The following is a 20,277-nucleotide window of genomic DNA, read 5'->3' on the forward strand; positions in this document are numbered from 1 at the left end:
TGATCGCGACCCTTATTGTTGTATGCCAATGTAAAGTTTAGGGGAACTTTAGTTCTTCCTTTTCTTGACTAAGACATGCAATTTACAGAGTCAGTTTGCCTTGCGTGTTCGCTTTGGTATGACATCATCGGCTATACTTTTCTCTCACAAGTACTTTTATTTATTGAAGATGGTTCACTAAATATACACAATGCAAAACGTCTAATTTCATTTTTTTTCTTCCATTCCTGGAAATTAAAATATTTGTAAAATGGTGATTCAGTGTGTATAAAGTGTTGATGGCGTTTGGAGAAGTAAAAAAAATAATATAAAAGAACATCAGATAGAAGGGCATTTTCCTAACTTGTTTGGTGGGTGGGTTGGGGTGAGCGGGGGGGGGGGGGGGTGGCTAAATAAGAAATAAAATCTGGACACCCCAATTGCAAAAGAGGAAAGATCTAAGCCGATAGACGGACTAAAACTAAATAAAGCTCCAGGACCAGACGGACTAATGAGTTAATTTTATAAAACTTTAAAAAATGACTTAATACCTATTTTAAGAAACTAAATTATTAAATTGTCAATTTCATTAGAATGGTTAGTTAAATACAAAATACTTTTGCAGAAAGTGAAAATCCAGAAAGAAGCCGGCTGAATTCATAGTGAAGGACACACAAGCCGTATAACACGTTGATAATTACCACTGAAATAATTGTATTAGAGAAAAAACCCACCCAATATTACAATATAGAACACAGAAGAAAACCTTCAAATGATAGTCAAAATTTTAAAAATATTGCAGTGTTGCTGAAACGTATTGATCTCAATAAAAGTAATTATGGGCTTGATTACATAGCCAATCAAAGTTCGTGTTTTGAGGCTGATAGGACCAAAATATGTCAAGGTTTCAGTAAAATGTGCACATATAGCAATAAATTAAAAAAAAACAACTGGTGAAAAAAAAAAATCTACAATTTTTAAGCTTTATATTGAATATTGATTGTTTTCCTTATAAGCTACCTGTGAGAATAATTAGACAACAATTATCCCTTAACAATCATAGAGTTCTTAAATACAGGTGTGTAGAATGCCATTATAAAAATACTTCAAGTTAAAGCGAATCTCAAGTATTTTACAGACAACAGAATTTGAAAAAAATATTGGTTTAGACATTTTGTTGACTTGCTTTATGCGACACAATAATGGAGAGAAAAATCTGACTTCTGATAAGAGCAAGTAGGCCGTTAAAATATTAATCAATTCACGATTTGGGAAAGTCATGTCATTTAATTTTTTTTTTAAACTTCCAAATCTGTCAACACAATCTCTTGCTTATTTAAAAAGGTAACATTAACAATCTTCACCTTGACCTTGAAAATGATAAGATAGACCCAAATGTCGTCACCGAGTGCAATATTCTCTGAAGCCAGTGGCCAACGATAAAACAGTGAGATCAGTAGCCACATAGCCAGTAGCCACATAGCCAGTAGCCACATAGCCAGTAGCCACATAGCCAGTAGCCACATAGCCAGTAGCCACATAGCCAGTAGCCACATAGCCAGTAGCCACATAGCCAGTAGCCACATAGCCAGTAGCCACATAGCCAGTAGCCACATAGCCAGTAGCCACATAGCCAGTAGCCACATAGCCAGTAGCCACATAGCCAGTAGCCACATAGCCAGTAGCCACAGCCAGTAGCCAGAATTGTCGATATGGAAAAAATCATTTTGTTAGCCTTTGTGTGTCTGTTGGTGGGTGCTTCGGTAAGTTGTGACGTTAGTTTAATTTCTTGACGTCATAGGACCTCAATTTGTGACCTGTGACCTAAGTTTTACGACGTAGAATTATGACGTTTGTTAAATTTGTTGACGTGACCTTATTAAACATGAACGTCAATGTTGACTGACTAGTTGCTACGTGTAGCTTGTGTGGTCAACTTGTAGCTTGTTTAGATAAAACATGGATGCTTTTTTAGCTTTATGGCTGGCTTCAGCCATATAACTAGGTTACTCAAAGACCTAGAGGCCAACTAAAATTAAAAAGTCGGTTACAGCCTAATAGCAAGCTCACTCACAGACCTAGAGGCCAACTAGATATTTGGTTACAACCGTTAGAATATCAATCACAATAAGCACCAGATTTGATAACAATCCTGACAATAATGAGGTCATCTCTGGCAGGCTCAAGATGGAAAAGTCTGCACAGATTCCAGCGAATGTGGAGCAGACGAGTGTTGTCAGAAGTTGGTTCACCTGCCCATCATGAGCAGACGACAGCTGTCACTGTTCGACCCACCTGCTACAGGTAAGTCTGACCTTTCTAACCCCTGGTACAGGTAAGTTGTTTCCCTTGTGCTATGTGTGATGTGTAATTTTACATCGTTAAAATCTGGGATGGTTTCCATCTACACCCTAACTCACGTGCAGTCTCATGTTGTTCCAGGCACGTGCGAGAAGTACCGCCACGAGGGTGAGCAGTGTGAGTCCCACTTTGCTGTGGTCGGCTACTGCGGCTGTGTGTCCGGTCTGGCGTGCACGAGATTCGAGGAGCCGCTGACCACTCCGGTCAGTCTCAGGTCACTCATGATTCCACCTGCCGGCATCACCTGGGTCTACAAGTGTGCCAAAGCACAACTGTAATAAACAACTCAACTTGAAGAGAAACCTGGGCGTCTTGTGTTTACTTTGTTTTCTTTTGTTCTATAATGTAAAACAAACCTGGGTTTGTTTTCTGGTAGATCTAACAAAGTCCCAGACACAGACTGGATTTGTTTTCTGGTAGATCTAACAAAAGTCCCAGACACAGATTGCCTAAGGCACAAAGTTCCAGCGACGGCAGGATAAAAACGTCACGTCTAGACAGACTTTACTCCTGTGTCGGTCTAGGCTTATCAATGGACCAGGCAAATAGCCCGCAAAAACCAAGACAACTCTACCAAGGAACTTACAGCCGTAGGCCCTCCTTACATGTTTAACATAGAACCGATAACGATGACGACATGACGGATAACGATGACGAAACATGTGTTTACTGATTGGAGCGGTGTAGACAACACAAAGCACACATACACTCTCACACTTACACACATACTACATACATACCCCCACCGTCACATACCTGAACAATATTTTTGCAATCATGTTCATTAGCTAAACAACAAAAACCTCACGGACGTAAAAATAATGGGACCTGATGCGGCGTGTTACAATATCCGTACAATCTCGCCTGGGGTCAGGATCAAGTCATGTGACCAGACCACCTGACCGATCCAGCCAATCAGAAAACAGTCACAGTCTTGTCAGGACGCTAGTGTCGCTGGATGTTTGTGAATCTCTAATTAAAGGCTTAATGAATATTGTCACCTGATGCGGAAAAACAACGGCTGTCACAAACCTGTCTCAAACACTGGACTCACTGTTCAGGTAATAAACTCTAGTATGGCTCACCTACACAGGTACACAGACAGGTGTTTGATGACACCGTACACAAAACATATTGGTGCTTACATCATGAGATTTGGGCCCTTAGCTGCTTACATCATGAGATTTGGGTTCTGGTGTAGGTGCTTACATCATGAGTTTTGGGCTATGGTTTAGCTGCTTGTCTTGTATGTTTTTTTTTCTTGTTAAAATTCTGTTACAAATAAACCGGGAGTGATCTCCAATAAACTTTCTCGAATATTCTTATATAAAACAACAAGGGATGGGTACTCGGGATATAGTTATGATTTTTAATCCATTTTAAATACTTAAACTTTTTAAAATAGAATAGAATCTCATAGAAAAAAGAATTGCGCACCAAGCGAACGCCGAATAAAGATGTGTATAATAGTGCGGAATATTATTAGTACTTTATACATTCACATGCGTTTTTTGAGAAATCGGAAATAGTGAAAATTACTACTTCCGGTCAACGGAAAATACTCAAAATTTGTCAGAAAGCAGAAAATTGGATCTTATCACTTACATGTGAAATTTCATTTATCTATCTGAAATAGTACTCAAGTTATAGGCTTTTGAAAAATTCAAAGTAGGAAAAGTACCACTTCCGGTTATCGGAAATCGCTGAAAAGTTGATACGGATCTACGATTTTGATATAATACTTATATATGAAATTTCATCAACCTAGCTGTAACGGTACTCAAGTTATCGTGTTTACACACACACACACACACACATACACACACAGAGACATACGGACAAGATTGCAAAACTATGTTTTTCCGACTCAGGGAAGTGTAAAACGTCGAGTTTTGCAAAAATCTCGATTTTTTTTGGCACGATTAAAATACTTTCTCTATACTTCGTATATACGAGAAAGTAAAAACTGGTGGCAATACCAAAATGAAAATACACCTGTAAGGTATGGAGTGCTGTGTAATTACACATGTAAGTGGTGTGTCATTGGTGACAAAAATAGAAACCCCGTGCCTGGATGTACCGTGGGAAGCAGCCACAGACACAGACACGGTCAACATGACGGACATTATGATCTGGTTAATTAATGGGCAATTTTAGACGTTGTCATCCATAATTATCGAGTTAGGTGTGTCGTAATTCCTTAATTACAGGGCGCAAGATTCCTTAAAATACCCAGTGCATACCCTCACATGTCAGATCTCACGTATTCCATCACTAAATTACAGGGCGCAAGATTCCTTAAAATACCCAATGCATACCCTCCCATGTCAGATCTCACGTATTCCATCAAAATCAAACTACCTGAGATTGTTAAGTCAAGCTACTTGAGTTCGTTACCTAAAGCAGACGGTAGAATGTTGGGATTTTTTGTTTTTCTTGGCCTTGCTGTCGTCACCCACTGTTTTGTAAGTTGAGCTAAATTCATTAATTCTTTTCATTTGTTTGGCTGCTAATCTCACATGGAGTTTAAGGAACAGTACAAATTTGATGAGCAAAAGATGACAATGACACCCAACACTAACAAATGTCACACTTGAGCGAATTAAAAAGTTGATAGATAACCCGCATATTTGATTGGGTTACAACACAGCTTTAATTTACACGTTTTAAAACTGTAATAAACCTCTTGATAAGAATTTGTATCATTTTTTTTTCAGGAACAACAGGATGTTGACCATATCGATCTAAATGTTAGTTTTTTTGTTCGATTGTTAAGTATGATCATTTGAAAAAAAACCATTTTGAATATTACATTTTAAAATTTCATTTCATCTAATTTATATTAAAGAGTAGGTCTATCTAGCACATAAAATCACGTTTGTCGGCAAAGATTTTATGAAAAATAAGCATTATACATTTATCCATTTTGCATCACCCCCACCATCCCATAACGACACGACAACCATCCCACCACCACCACCATCCCAACACACCATCTCAACCACACTACTACCACCACCACAATCTCCCACCACCACCATCTCCGCACCATCACCACCATCCCCTCACTACCACACCACCACCACACCACCGCCATCATCCACCACCACACCACCACCACACCACCACCATCATCCACCACCACACCACCACCACCATCATCCACCACCACCATCCCTCTCCACACCACCACCACCACACAACCACCACCACCACCACCATCCCCCACCCCACCACCACCCCCACCACCACACCACCACCACCACCACCCCCACCACACCACCACCATCCCCTCACTACCACACCACCACCATCCCCCACCCCCCACCACACCACCCCACCATTCAGGGCAAGACCTGCACCAGCAACAGTGACTGTGAACCTGACGAATGTTGCCAAAAGCTCATAGAGAACCAGATGTCAAGCAGAAAACGGGCAGCCGAGGTGCCGGGTCAAAGGTCAACCCTGAAGAACAAAACAGGTCAGTGGCCACCAATCGTCTCTAGCTGATGTCTCTAGCTGATGTCTCTAGCTGATGTCTCTAGCTGATGTCTCTAGCTGATGTCTCTAGCTGATGTCTCTAGCTGACGTCTCTAGCTGACGTCTCTAGCTGACGTCTCTAGCTGACGTCTCTAGCTGACGTCTCTAGCTGACGTCTCTAGCTGATGTCTCTAGCTGATGTCTCTAGCTGCTGTCTCTAGCTGACGTCTCTAGCTGACGTCTCTAGCTGACGTCTCTAGCTGACGTCTCTAGCTGACGTCTCTAACTGACGTCTCTAGCTGACGTCTCTAGCAGACGTCTCTAGCTGACGTCTCTAGCTGACGTCTCTAGCTGATGTCCCCAGCTACTGCTAGAGAAGTATCGCTGTCTTTACACCAGCTACAGTTATATGTATCAAACACTTTCACAGGGAACATTTGAGACACGTTGAAAGGGAACATTTGAGACACGTTGAAAGGGAACATTTGAGACACGTTGAAAGGGAACATTTGAGACACGTTGAAAGGGAACATTTGAGACACGTTGAAAGGGAACATTTGAGACACGTTGAAAGGGAACATTTGAGACACGTTGAAAGGGAACATTTGAGACATGTTGAAAGGGAGCATTTGAGACACGTTGAAAGGGAACATTTGAGACACGTTCACAGGGAACATTTGAGACACGTTGAAAGGGAACATTTGAGACACGTTCAAAGGGAACATTTGAGACACGTTCAAAGGGAACATTTGAGACACGTTCACAGGGAACATTTGAGACACGTTGAAAGGGAACATTTGAGCAGGGGCGTAGCGAGGGGGGGTGCGGGGGGTGCGGACCGCACCGGGCGACACCATTTAGGGGGGTGACACCAAGGCAAAAAATAGCAAAATATATAGAGAAAAACTCGAGGGGGGGGGTGCAAATCGAAAGTTTGAGGGGGGGGGATGCAAATCGAAACTTTGAGGGGGGGGTGCAAATCGAAAACTTGAGGGGGGGGGGTGCAAATCGAAACTTTGAGGGGGGGGGTGCAAATCGAAAATTTGAAAGTTTGTCCCTGGGAAGGGTCTCTATGCCTCTGGGGGGGGGGGGGTGACACCATTAAGTGCCGCACCGGGTGACACCCGACCTCGCTACGCCACTGCATTTGAGACACGTTGAAAGGGAACATTTGAGACACGTTGAAAGGGAACATTTGAGACACGTTCAAAGGCACGCTTATACACGCTCACACACGCTCACCACAATAAAACGTTTTCTATTCAATTTTGAAAATCTATTTCTTCTAAAACTTGCAGGAACTTGACAAAATCTATTTCTTCTAAAACTTGCAGGAACTTGTCAAAAGTACAAGCTGGACGGTGACGTGTGTTTCATAGTTGACGTCACTAACGGCTACTGCGGCTGTAAGCCAGGCTCTACGTGCCAACAGGCCAAATCAAACAAGTCCCGCAACCCCAGGATGGTGGCTTTCCCAGACGACTACTATGAATGGCTAAACGTCTGCAGAGTCGAAAGTGAAGCCGAAGTACAATATCTTCATTTCAACTTTTACTTCTAAAATTCTATCTACATGATATACCACACTTGTGTTAACTAGCTCAGGGAGATTTCACTCCATCTTAATAACCGAACCCTAAACAGCTGAGTCACAACCGTAGGCTCTGCCACTGGACTTGGCAGAAATATATAATTTTGTTGCACACATTTGTAAGCTAATTAGCCCATATAATTATCGTTTAATTACCGCAGGTCAAACTCTGCAGCTCCGACTCCGAGTGTCTCCCAGATGAATGTTGCCAGAATCCAAATAAGGTTCAACTGGCCAGCAGAAAAAGGGAGGCTACTCGTGTCCTCGCGACAGTGGCCACAATGACTAAGTTAGGTGAGTTATGGTCCCTGGTTAGTATTTAGTACCCTCCACACACATACACACACATACATATGATATCGATATGCTTATTTTAGATGTGCTAACTCTTAGAAGATGCCCAATCTTCATTTCACACAAACAATTTACCTTGAAAATCTACAACACATTTATCAACAACTGAACAAACCGTCTACCATCAGTATTTCAGTCGCTACCACCTGATTATATATATATATATATACATACATATATATATATATATATATATATATATATATATATATATATATATATATATATATATATATATATATATATATATATAGGTAAATCTTTTTAAAATGTACCAACTTGGGAACAGAACAAAACTAAACACAACACAAACACAACACAACACAAACACAACACAAACACAACACAACACAACACAAACAAAACACAAACACAACACAAGCACAACAAAAACACAACACAAACACAACATAGAAACAACAGAGACACAACGCAAACACAACATAACACAACACAACACAAACACAACACAAATAGTGGTAACTATAAAATAAATTTAAGTTATTATATAAACAAACACTATTCTATTACTTATTAAAAGACACTGCGATGCACTGAAAAGCACTGCATGGTGCGATGATTACCTTTATGGTTCCAAAATCTATAGTGATGACACGAGGACTGACACTACCAGCCCGCTTATATTATAGATGGTCTGACGGGTGTTCTATGGTTTTCAAAATTGACTTAAACTTTATCGTTAACTGATGTGTTTGCAATACAAGCTTTTATTAACTTGCTTCCTCGTTCTTTTGTCTGTCGTGCTTCGTCAGGGATCGAAACTGACGAGCGAGATTTCGACCACTTCTAACGGACGAATTTCTCTGAAAATTGGGTCGTGGATCAAGACCCAATGACAATGCAATCTGACATGAAATTCGACTTAGTATTTTGCAACTTTGTGTTGAGGTAATCCCCCCCCCTCTCACCTCCCATGGTACTTGCTTTAAACAGTGCTGAGATTATACCAACGATTTTTATCTATAGTCGGTTATAAATACAGCTGGATGTAGAATATTATTTTCTCTATCATTAGCAGGTTTACGTAATGGTGTCCCCCCCTCCACCTTTGTCGGGATTTGTCAACTTTGCGCTTAAAGATTATTTAACTCACTCTAATTTAATTAAGAGGAATTATCATTTTTCTGTATATATTTTGCTATTTTTTTCCTTGGTGTCACCCCCCCTAAATGGAGTCACCCGGTGCGGTCCGCCGCCCCCACTCCCCCTCGCTACGCCTCTGATGTTGACTTTGTGTTGATTAATGCAATCTTGACTTTCTCTATGTTGGGTAATCTTGACTTTGTCTATGTTGGGTAATCTTGACTTTGTCTATGTTGGGTAATCTTGACTGTCTATGTTGGGTAATCTAGACTTTGTCTATGTTGGGTAATCTGTCTTTGTCTATGTTGGGTAATCTTGACTTTGTCTATGTTGGGTAAACTGTCTTTGTCTATGTTGGGTAATCTTGACTTTGTCTATGTTGGGTAATCTTGACTTTGTCTATGTCGGGTAATCTTGACTTTGTCTATGTCGGGTAAACTTGACTTTGTCTATGTTGGGTAATCTTGACTTTGTCTATGTTGAATAATCTTGACTTTGTCTATGTTGGGTAATCTTGACTTTGTCTCCCATCTAGCAGGCACTTGCCAGAAGTACACGCGACCCGGCGAGTTCTGTGATCAGTTTGCCAAGATAAACGGCTTCTGTGGGTGCCAGTCTGGAACTGGGTGTACAGGCCGCGAGGTGCCGGCCACAGCCCCAGGGTCGGGCAAGGTGCCGGTCGAAGCAGCAGGCACCCGCGGGTCCACAGCCCCAGGGTCGGGCAAGGTGCCGGTCGACTACTCCAGAAGTCGGCGTGATCTGATGCCGTCACGGCCCGGCTACGTGTGGGAGTACACATGTACGTCCATCAGCCCAGCTGAGGGAGGTGTGTGAGGTGTGTGAGGTGTGTGAGGTGTGTGAGGTGTGTGAGGTGTGTGAGGTGTGTGACGTGTGTGACGTGTGTGACGTGTATCGCCAGACGTGACACACGTCTTAGTGTGTCAACACGTCATGTCGTGACGACAGAGAGAGTTGTGTTGTCACCTTTAAACGAACAAAAAATGGGATTACACAAAATTAAGAAAAAGAATGTTTGAACATAAAAATCAAGCGGATAGTGGCGTGGAATTAAACACATTGCTCACACCTTACCGGATTATTGTACACAGTCGGTAAAACTTTTCCTTGTTTTAAAAATTAAATGTAAAAGCTACAAGAATTGATTATTTTTGAAAAAAATTAAAACCAACCGTGTTTTAAACTCTAATGTTGTCTTGTTATTGAATGTAAAAATGTGTCCAAAAATGATGTGTGCTTCAAAATGTAAAGAAATGTTTTTTTTTCTCCTAAGTGAATATTTTTTTAAAATTATAAGCCAACAAATATTTGAAAAAAAAAAACAGTATTCATGAAGTCAAGATGCAGATTGTGAAAAATCTGGCAGATTGCGGCTCTGCCCACCTGAAAGTTTGTCTTTAAACAAAAGTCCAGGCGTCGAATATTGTGCACACAAACACGTTTATCTACTGAGTTTTGGGAGGAACAGACAAAAATATGACCGAAGTGAGAACAATATAACGGATCAAATCTTATCAAATTATTTATCATGGAAACAACAGGCATGATTTGACGGCAACAAATTGTTTCAGCTAGCAGACGACAATATCCGCCCCCACGTCAGCCAACCAGCCAATCGGCAAACATTTCCGCGTCATTGCTTTGATTGTCTATATCAGCTAATGAGTCGTTTGTTTTTGTCGCCTGATCTAATGAACCAACCTGCGGGGCACAGACTGACACACTCACTGCACACAAGGATTGGCCAGGTAATATAAGCCAGGGCTGCTCACCTACACGTGGTCAGTAGAGAAGTTGTCAGGGGTGTGAGTTTACCGTTCAAACACCAGACACCAAACACCATCACACACCATGAAACTTGTGCTCTTTGTTTTAGGAGCTTGTCCCTTCTGGCTAGGAAATGTAAGTTCTTTGCTCTTTTATATTTCAATACTGAATGTAGGTAGAGTTGGTGTACTAAAGTGTAGAGTACTGCACTGACTTTTTCTGGGTGCAGTCAGGCGACTTAAGTTGACTGTGGGAACCTGACTTAATTTGACTGTAAGAGCCTGACTTAAGCTGACTTTGAGAACCTTACTTGACTGTGAGAACCTGACTTTAGTTGACTGTGAGAACCTGACTTGACTGTGAGAACCTGACTTGACTGTGAGAACCTGACTTGACTGTGAGAACCTGACTTGACTACCTGACTTGACTGTGAGAACCTGACTTGACTGTGAGAACCTGACTTGACTGTGAGAACCTGACTTGACTGTGAGAACCTGACTTGACTACCTGACTTGACTGTGAGAAGCTGACGACTATGAGAACCTGACTTGACTGTGTGAACCTGACTTGACTACCTGACTTGACTGTGAGAACCTGACTTGACTGTGAGAACCTGACTTGACTGTGAGAACCTGACTTGACTGTGAGAACCTGACTTTAGTTGACTGTGAGAACCTGACTTGACTGTGAGAATCTGACTTGACTGTGAGAACCTGACTTGACTGTGTGAACCTGACTTGACTACCTGACTTGACTGTGAGAACCTGACTTGACTGTGAGAACCTGACTTGACTGTGAGAACCTGACTTGACTAACTGACTTGACTGTGAGAACCTGACTTGACTGTGAGAACCTGACTTGACTACCTGACTTGACTGGGAGAACCTGACTTGACTGTGAGAACCTGACTTGACTACCTGACTTGACTGTGAGAAGCTGACGACTATGAGAACCTGACTTGACTGTGTGAACCTGACTTGACTGTGAGAACCTGATTTGACTGTGAGAACCTGACTTGATTGTGAGAACCTGACTTGACTGTGAGAGCCTGACTGGACTACCTGACTTGACTGTGAGAACCTGACTTGACTGTGAGAACCTGACTTGACTGTGAGAACCTGACTTGACTACCTGACTTGACTGTGAGAACATGACTTGACTGTGAGAACCTGACTTGACTACCTGACTTGACTACCTGACTTGACTGTGAGAACCTGACTTGACTACTTGACTTGACTGTGAGAACCTGACTTGAGTGTGAGAACCTGACTTGACTGTGAGAACCTGACTTGACTGTGAGAACCTGACTTGACTACCTGACTTGACTACCTGACTTGACTGTGAGAACCTGACTTGACTACTTGACTTGACTGTGAGAACCTGACTTGACTGTGAGAACCTGACTTGACTGTGAGAACCTGACTTGACTACTTGACTTACACCAACCTGCAGGCAGCAGTTGGCAGACGATGCACGACAGACGCCCAGTGTGACGTCACGGAGTGCTGTGAGAAACCTTACGTCACCATCGTCAGTCGGAAAAGAGTTGTCGGGACTGGTGACATCAGGAAACCTCCCAAAACTGGTCGGTTCAATTAATTTACCTTCATTAATCTATTTAAATTAATTAACCCTCATTAATTGATTTGAGCGAGACTCGGCAAGTTTAAGTCTGGGTAAACTGTGTGGTCGTCTGCTAGAGCACGTGACTGTTGACCCCATAGTCTCGAGTTCGGATCACGAGCTTGAGTTCTAAGCACGTCACGGCGCCTATCCAGCTTTAATGGGTGGGTACCTGGCACGTGTTGGGGTGGGTAAAACCTGCTATAAACAGACGAACTTAACTTTGTATTTACATACGACGGGGGGGGGGGGGGGGGGGTTAGCAGTATGTATGATGTGACTAAGGTGAGCTAGACTTATTAATTGAAGCGTAACCGGATTTGTAGTTCATTAATTCAAGGCTCACCGACTGAAATCTCGATATTTTATCTTAACTTTGCCAAAATTGCAATTAAATATTTTAAAAATGTAATTAGCCTAGCTAAGAATACGACGAAAATAGAATTAAAAATGTTGACAAAAAACTTGATACAATTATTTTGACGAAAAAAAAACTTGAAACAATTATTTTGACAAAAAACCTGATACAATTATTTTGACAAAAAACCTGATACAATTATTTGGACCCAGGAACGTGCCAGAAGTACAAGCTAGAGGGAGAGAACTGCAGCGGATTTGATAAACCTAACGGCTACTGCGGCTGTCGGCCAGGCACCATCTGCAGGTCCAGGGAGGTACCACAAGACATCAGGAGACTGGTGGCGGCACCTAGACCACCAGGGTACGGCTGGGTCTCAACGTGTGAGAAGTCTTAAACACGGCACGGGACTGTCTGATGGGAGCTTGGGGGGGGGGGGGGGGAGGTGTGTGGGAAGTGGGGGGGGGATTGTTACAGCTGAACTGACCTGTAAACAAGTCTGATTGTAAAATAGTAGGGAAAAATGTTTATATATGAAAATAAATTTGGTATAAAGTTTCTTTAGTGTTGTTTTTGTGCTTTTCCTCTTTAAAGGCCGATCTACCACATATTTTACACCTTGTTAAAGGCCGATCTACCACATATTTTACACCTTGTTAAAGGCTGATCTACCACATACTGTACACCTTGTTAAAGGCTGATCTACCACATATTTTACACCTTGTTAAAGGCCGATCTACCACATATTGTGCATTGGTGAAGGCGGTTCTAGCACATACTGAAGTTAAAGGTCGATCACATATACAAAGTACGCCATGTTGTAGGCTCATACATCCACTTACCAGGCAACAACCAATGAAGTCACCAGTAATACCGACAACCTACAGAGTTATCTGACAAACAAATCGAACTATCTGACAGAGTTAGATCACACAAACAAACCGAACTATCTGACAGAGTTATCTGACAGAAACCAACAATCTATATGTTCGTGTTACACATCTAAGCACGGTCACAGATAAGGCAGAACACAGACAGTGGACACTATGGCCAGAAACATGTTTGTCTTGCTAGTTACGGCTTGTGTCTTCTTGGTTGCTGAGGTAGGTTGGTAGTAAATGAGGTAAGTTGCTAGTAAATGAGGTAAGTTGCTAGTTAATGAGGTAAGTTGCTAGTTAATGAGGTAAGTTGCTAGTTAATGAGGTAAGTTGGTAGTTAATGAGGTAAGTTGCTAGTTAATGAGTTAAGTTGCTAGCTAATGAGGTAAGTTGGTAGTTAATGAGGTAAGTTGGTAGTTAATGAGGTAAGTTGGTAGTTAATGAGGTAAGTTGCTAGTTAATGAGGTAAGTTGGTAGTTAATGAAGTAAGTTGCTAGTTAATGAGGTAAGTTGCTAGTTAATGAGGTAAGTTGGTAGTTAATGAGGTAAGTTGGTAGTTAATGATGTAAGTTGGTAGTTAATGAAGTAAGTTGGTAGTTAATGAGGTAAGTTGGTAGTTAATGATGTCAGTTGTTAGTTAATGAAGTAAGTTGGTAGTTAATGAGGTAAGTTGGTAGTTAATGAGGTAAGTTGCTAGTTAATGAAGTAAGTTGGTAGTTAATGAGGTAAGTTGGTAGTTAATGATGTAAGTTGGTAGTTAATGAGGTAAGTTGCTTTTCAGGTTGGTTTCAGATAAACAACAACTCTTCGTGACTATGTTCATTACTTTTATTCCGTCAAAAAAAATATATATTCATGCGTAGCCCTCGTCCTACCCGCTATCATCTAACTCCCGACAATCATTCACTCCAGCTTTTATACCGCATTCGACCTTGGGATAACAATACACAAACACACCGGGGTTAACAATATTCTAGGGTAAACTCAACTCACACACGCACTCTCCCCTAATTCTAGATCATTCTATCCTATTCTAATCTAACCTACAACTGACCCGTAACAATTGCTAGTTAATGAGGTAAGTTGGTAGTTAATGAGGTAAGTTGGTAGTTAATGAGGTAAGTTGCTAGTTAATGAGGTAAGTTGCTAATTAATGAGGTAAGTTGGTAGTTAAAATGAGGTAAGTTGCTAGTTAATGAGGTAGATTGGTAGTTGATGAGGTAAGTTGGTAGTTACTGAAGTAAGTTACTGAGGTAAATTATGAGTCACTTAAGAGTTTGATAGTCACCGTGCCAGTTGTACGATAGACATCTTTAAAGAAATTCTCTCGACTTTGGCTGAGTTAGTGATCGATATTCGGCCAAAAAAACAAATCTAATTAACAAGATCCTCCACTGTGATTTGAACCCCGGACCTTTCCCCACCAGGCAGCCGTAGGGTCAACGTGTCAGACAGCTGCTGAATGTGAGCCAGGGGAATGTTGCCAGATTTTGAGTGAGTTCATGGTGGCAAGTAGAAGGCAAGCACCGGCTGATGTACTGCAGGCTTTACCTAGAACAGGTCAGTGGCTTGTTGTGTAACGTCAGTGGTCCCACCTATATGTACACCTGTATCCCACCTATATTTACATCTGTGTCCTAGTTATACTTACACCTGTGTCCCACCATATTTACACCTGTGTCTCACCTATATTTACACCTGTGTCCCCCCTATATTTACACCTGTGTCCCCACCTATATTTACACCTGTGTCCCACCTATATTTACACCTGTGTGTCCCACCTATATTTACACCTGTGTCCCACCTATATTTACACCTGTGTGTCCCACCTATATTTACACCTGTGTGTCCCACCTATATTTACATCTGTGTCCCACCTATATTTACACCTGTGTCCCGCCTATATTTACATCTGTGTCCCACCTATATTTACACCTGTGTCCCGCCTATATTTACATCTGTGTCCCATCTATATTTACATCTGTGTCCCACCTATATTTACACCTGTGTGTCCCACCTATATGTACACCTGTGTTTCACCTATATTTACACCTGTGTCCCACTTATATTTACACCTGTGTGTTCCACCTATATTTACACCTGTGTCCCACCTATATTTACATCTGTGTCCCACCTATATGTACACCTGTGTCCCACCTATATTTACACCTGTGACCCCCCACCTATATTTACACCTGTGTCCCACCTATATTTACACCTGTATCCCACCTATATGTACACCTGTGTCCCACCTATATGTACACCTGTGTCCCACCTATATTTACACCTGTGTCCCACCTATATGTACACCTGTGTCCCACCTATATTTACATCTGTGTCCCACCTATATTTACACCTGTGTCCCACCTATATTTACACCTGTGTCTCAATATATTTACACCTGTATCTCATCTATATTTACATCTGTGTCCCACCTATATTTACACCTGTGACCCCTCACCTATATTTACACCTGTGACCCCCCACCTATATTTACATCTGTGTCCTACCTATATTTACACCTGTGTCCCACCTATATTTACACCTGTGTCCCACCTATATTTACACCTGTGTCACACCTATATTTACACCTGTGTCCTACCTATATTTACACCTGTGTGTCCCACCTATATTTACATCTGTTTCTCACCTATATTTACATCTGTTTCTCACCTATATTTACACCTGTGTCCCCACCTATATTTACACCTGTGTCCTACCTATATTTACACCTGTGTGTCCCACCTATATTTACACATGTGACCCCCCACCTATATTTACACCTGTGTCTCACCTATATTTACACCTGTGTCCCACCTTTATTTACACCTGTGCCCCCCACCACAGGAAGCTGCCAGAAGTACACCTTAGAGGGCGGTAACTGTGACACCCTGGACAAGATGAACGGCTACTGTAGCTGTGAGCCGGGCACCTACTGCCACATGTACGAGGTGCCACTGACCACTGCAAGGAGGGGCGTCCGTGGGGCCCCCATGGTCAGGCCAGGCTACACCTGGGTGTCCAAGTGTGAGAAGACGACAGCATAGGACCACTGACAGGATAGGACCACTGACAGGATAGGACCATAGACAGGATAGGACCATTGACAGGATAGGACCATTGACAGGATAGGATCATTGACAGCATAGGACCATTGACAGGATATGGCCATTGACAGGATATGGCCATTGGCAGGATAGGACCATTGACAGGATATGGCCATTGGCAGCATAGGACCATTGACAGGATATGGCCATTGACAGGATATGGCCATTGGCAGGATAGGACCATTGACAGGATATGGCCATTGGCAGCATAAGACCATTGACAGGATATGGCCATTGACAGGATAGGACCATTGACAGTATATGACCATTGACAGGATAGGACCATTGACAGGATAGGACCATTGACAGGATAGGACCATTGACAGGATAGGACCATTGACTGGATATGACCATTGACAGGATAGGACCATTGACATTATAGGACCATTGACTGGATAGGACCATTGACATACCGGTGCTGGACATTGAATAGAAAGACATTGAATTTTTAGAAAAAAGCTGACTAAACATCTAGATGACAACAAACACAAAAATATAAACAAAGTATTCAATAAATTCAATGTCTTGTTAATTTTATTACCACGATTTTAGTTAGCGCCTGAATGAAAATAAATATCGAGTTGTGGCCCCTGATTTGTCCGGAGATCAGTGTCAGAAATTCGTGTCTGCTCCTTGTTAACAAATCGACGTGAACGTTTACTTATAAACAGACACAGAAAAATGTTTGTGTTTCTGGTACCCTCCTCCACCCCACACCCCCTACCACCACCCCCTCTTGTGTTGACCAGGGGACAGAATTACACCCCTGGTAGCCCCCCTCCCCTCCCCCACCCTACCACCACCCCCTCCTGTGTTGACCAGTGGACAGAACTACACCACAGGTTCCCTAATGTCTTCTTGTTCACGTTCAGTGTACAGCGTGTTTGTTTGTTCCACAACACAGACAAAAGTCTGTCTGTTACAGTCTGACACAGACAGACGTGAGAAGCAGACGACAGACACGTCATCACGAAAACAAAACCACAGGATATCTTGGGCAAATTATTGTCTTCACATGAGACAATCACATGCTTTTAGAAACACAGTTACCTCCCATCATCTCTCATATAAAAACGTCAACAACGTTTTGGTACACATAGTTCGCTTGTCTGTGTGGTAGATCTACATCGTCTGATCTTCTTGTCTAAGTGACGTCTGCCAACTTGAACTTCGACTGGCATCCAGTAATCGATTACTGCAATGACACCTTTGGTTATATTTGTGTTGTTGTCATGCCTTAACTTGGCTGAAGTAAGTTACCATTTTCTTACAGTACGGAGTCATTTTACTGACGGAGCTAAATATTTTCTTAAAGTACAGAGTCATTTTACTGACGGAACTAAATATTTTCTTACAGTACGGAGTCATTTTACTGACGGAGCTAAATATTTTGTTACAGTACGGAGTCATTTTACTGACGGAGCTAAATATTTTCTTACAGTACTACAGTACAGAGTCATTTTACTGACGGAGCTAAATATTTTTTTTATAGTACGGAGTTGTTTTACTGACGATACTTAATATTTTCTTACAGTAAGGAGTCATTTTACTAAATATTTTTTATTCAAGAGTTAATTATTCTTTGAGATATTTATCAACGTTTCCGATGATAGTGTTAAATATCTGACTCACGTGCAGGCACGTGTTGGTGCCCCGTGCACGACCGTGGCACAGTGTGGACGGGGTGAGTGCTGTCAGGTGCTCAGTGACGTCATGATCGCAAGCAGGAAGAGAGCGGCCGTTTTTAGGCCAGTGACAGTGGCCAATAGGACAGGTGAGTAGGTAATGTAAGACAGTGGCCAATAGGACAGGTGAGTAGGTAATGTAAGACAGTGGCCAATAGGACAGGTGAGTAGGTAATGTAAGACAGTGGCCAATAGGACAGGTGAGTAGGTAATGTAAGACAGTGGCCAATAGGACAGGTGAGTAGGTAATGTAAGACAGACATGGTTGCCGGGTCTAAGACAGACATGGCGGGTCTAAGACAGTCATGGTTGCCAGGTCTAAGGTTGGCGGGTGTAAGACAGACATGGTTGCCGGGTCTAAGACAAGGTTGCCGGGTCTAAGACAGACATGGTTGCCGGGTCTAAGACATGGTTGCCGGGTCTAAGACAGACATGGTTGCCGGGTCTAAGACATGGTTGCCGGGTCTAAGACATGGTTGCCGGGTCTAAGACATGGTTGCCGGGTCTAAGACATGGTTGCCGGGTCTAAGACATGGTTGCCGTGTCTAAGACAGACATGGTTGCCGGGTCTAAGACAGACATGGTTGCCGGGTCTAAGACAGACATGGTTGCCGGGTCTAAGACAGACATGGTTGCCGGGTCTAAGACAGACATGGTTGCCGGGTCTAAGACAGACATGGTTGCCGGGTCTAAGACAGACATGGTTGCCGGGTCTAAGACAGACATGGTTGCCGGGTCTAAGACAGACATGGTTGCCGGGTCTAAGACAGACATGGTTGCCGGGTCTAAGACAGACATGGTTGCCGGGTCTAAGACAGACATGGTTGCCGGGTCTAAGACAGACATGGTTGCCGGGTCTAAGACAGACATGGTTGCCGGGTCTAAGACAGACATGGTTGCCGGGTCTAAGACATGGTTGCCGGGTCTAAGACATACATGGTTGTCGGGTCTAAGGTTGCCGGGTCTAAGACAGACATGGTTGCCGGGTCTAAGACAGACATGGTAGGCGGGATTAAAATTTTATTTTGACGATCTAAAACATTAAAATCAACAACTTTCAAATTTAATCACTCGTACCCAACAAGGATCCAACTCTTGCACGCCAGACAAGAAACATCAACACAATTTTCTTAGGTCACGTGACATCATTTTTCTACAGGTACCTGCCAGAGGTATAAGCGTGAAGGTGACAGGTGTAACAGCTTCGACGCCATGAACGGCTACTGCAGCTGTGAGCCGGGCACCAGCTGCGTGTCCTACCAGCTGCCCATCCTCACGGCTAGACTGGCTCCTAGCGCCCCCCTCCCCACGGCTAGACTGGCTCGCAGCGCCCCCGCCCCCATGCCCGGCTACCGGTGGGCGTCGACCTGCAACCGGACCGTGGCGTGACAAGATCGTGACGCCGACTCCAGAGTCATCAGGTTGGCTAGAGAGTCATGACGCCAACTCCAGTGGAACCTACAGTTTAGAGTTTAGATATATCGTCCTGTTGCACTCCGTGTTTTTAACATTACTTCGTGTAAGAGTGTTAATCGTAAAAAAATGTTAACCTTAAAAATGTAATCCTTAAAAATGTTAGCCTCAAACAAATGTTAGCCTTAAAAAGGTTAGCCTCTAACAAATGTTAGCCTTAAAAATGTTAGCCTCAAACAAATGTTAGCCTTAAAATGTTATCCTTAAAAATGTTAGCCTCAAACAAATGTTAGCCTTAAAAATGTTATCCTTGAAAATGTTAGCCTCAAACAAATGTTAGCCTTAAAAATGTAATCCTTAAAAATGTTAGCCTCTAACAAATGTTAGCGTTAAAAATTAGCTTTTTGTTTTTGGTGTTAGAGCCCACTCCACCATCAGAAAATCTAATTGTAATGTTGAAAAATAAAGTTTAAAAAAGTCATGTCTTGCTTGAGTTGTTTTTTAATCAACTTCGTTATGTGTCGTGCTACAGATTGGGATACATGTGATTATGTGCTAC

At 42.4% G+C, this 20,277-nt stretch overlaps 6 protein-coding genes across 7 annotated transcripts in view; 5 read left to right on the forward strand and 1 right to left on the reverse strand.

Annotated features, from left to right (window-relative positions):
- The window catches only part of LOC131937455 (gamma-aminobutyric acid receptor subunit beta), a 139,305-nt gene that overhangs the window by 42,560 nt on the left and 76,468 nt on the right, over positions 1-20,277 (reverse strand). The gene's annotated exons all lie outside the window — the stretch shown is intronic.
- Positions 1,556-2,631, forward strand: LOC131937759 (uncharacterized). The gene is made up of 3 exons (XM_059295397.1): positions 1,556-1,742; positions 2,160-2,283; positions 2,422-2,631. Exons 1-3 carry the CDS (start codon positions 1,692-1,694, stop codon positions 2,616-2,618), a joined length of 372 nt encoding a protein of 123 aa, XP_059151380.1. The 5' UTR covers positions 1,556-1,691; the 3' UTR covers positions 2,619-2,631.
- On the forward strand, positions 4,751-9,975 carry LOC131937545 (uncharacterized). Of its 2 annotated transcripts, none has more exons than XM_059295071.1 (6): positions 4,751-4,805; positions 5,058-5,090; positions 5,689-5,821; positions 7,155-7,348; positions 7,573-7,705; positions 9,405-9,975. In XM_059295071.1, exons 1-6 carry the CDS (start codon positions 4,755-4,757, stop codon positions 9,701-9,703), a joined length of 843 nt encoding a protein of 280 aa, XP_059151054.1. In that variant the 5' UTR covers positions 4,751-4,754; the 3' UTR covers positions 9,704-9,975. The 2 variants fall into 2 exon arrangements, with proteins under 2 accessions (XP_059151054.1, XP_059151063.1); XM_059295080.1 differs by having other exon boundaries at positions 9,408-9,975.
- On the forward strand, positions 10,659-13,053 carry LOC131937767 (uncharacterized). The gene is made up of 3 exons (XM_059295406.1): positions 10,659-10,789; positions 12,107-12,239; positions 12,848-13,053. The coding sequence occupies exons 1-3, from the start codon at positions 10,739-10,741 to the stop codon at positions 13,030-13,032; spliced, it is 369 nt and encodes a 122-aa protein (XP_059151389.1). The 5' UTR covers positions 10,659-10,738; the 3' UTR covers positions 13,033-13,053.
- On the forward strand, positions 13,620-17,050 carry LOC131937730 (uncharacterized). Its single transcript, XM_059295346.1, has 3 exons — positions 13,620-13,738; positions 14,941-15,073; positions 16,361-17,050. Exons 1-3 carry the CDS (start codon positions 13,682-13,684, stop codon positions 16,558-16,560), a joined length of 390 nt encoding a protein of 129 aa, XP_059151329.1. The 5' UTR covers positions 13,620-13,681; the 3' UTR covers positions 16,561-17,050.
- On the forward strand, positions 17,530-20,149 carry LOC131937684 (uncharacterized). Its single transcript, XM_059295292.1, has 3 exons — positions 17,530-17,871; positions 18,259-18,394; positions 19,465-20,149. The coding sequence occupies exons 1-3, from the start codon at positions 17,821-17,823 to the stop codon at positions 19,692-19,694; spliced, it is 417 nt and encodes a 138-aa protein (XP_059151275.1). The 5' UTR covers positions 17,530-17,820; the 3' UTR covers positions 19,695-20,149.

The sequence above is a fragment of the Physella acuta genome, unplaced genomic scaffold, assembly GCF_028476545.2.
Source record: "Physella acuta isolate Inbredline_101_S28 unplaced genomic scaffold, ASM2847654v3 ptg000017l, whole genome shotgun sequence".
In the NCBI taxonomy this organism is placed as follows: Eukaryota; Metazoa; Mollusca; class Gastropoda; family Physidae; genus Physella; species Physella acuta.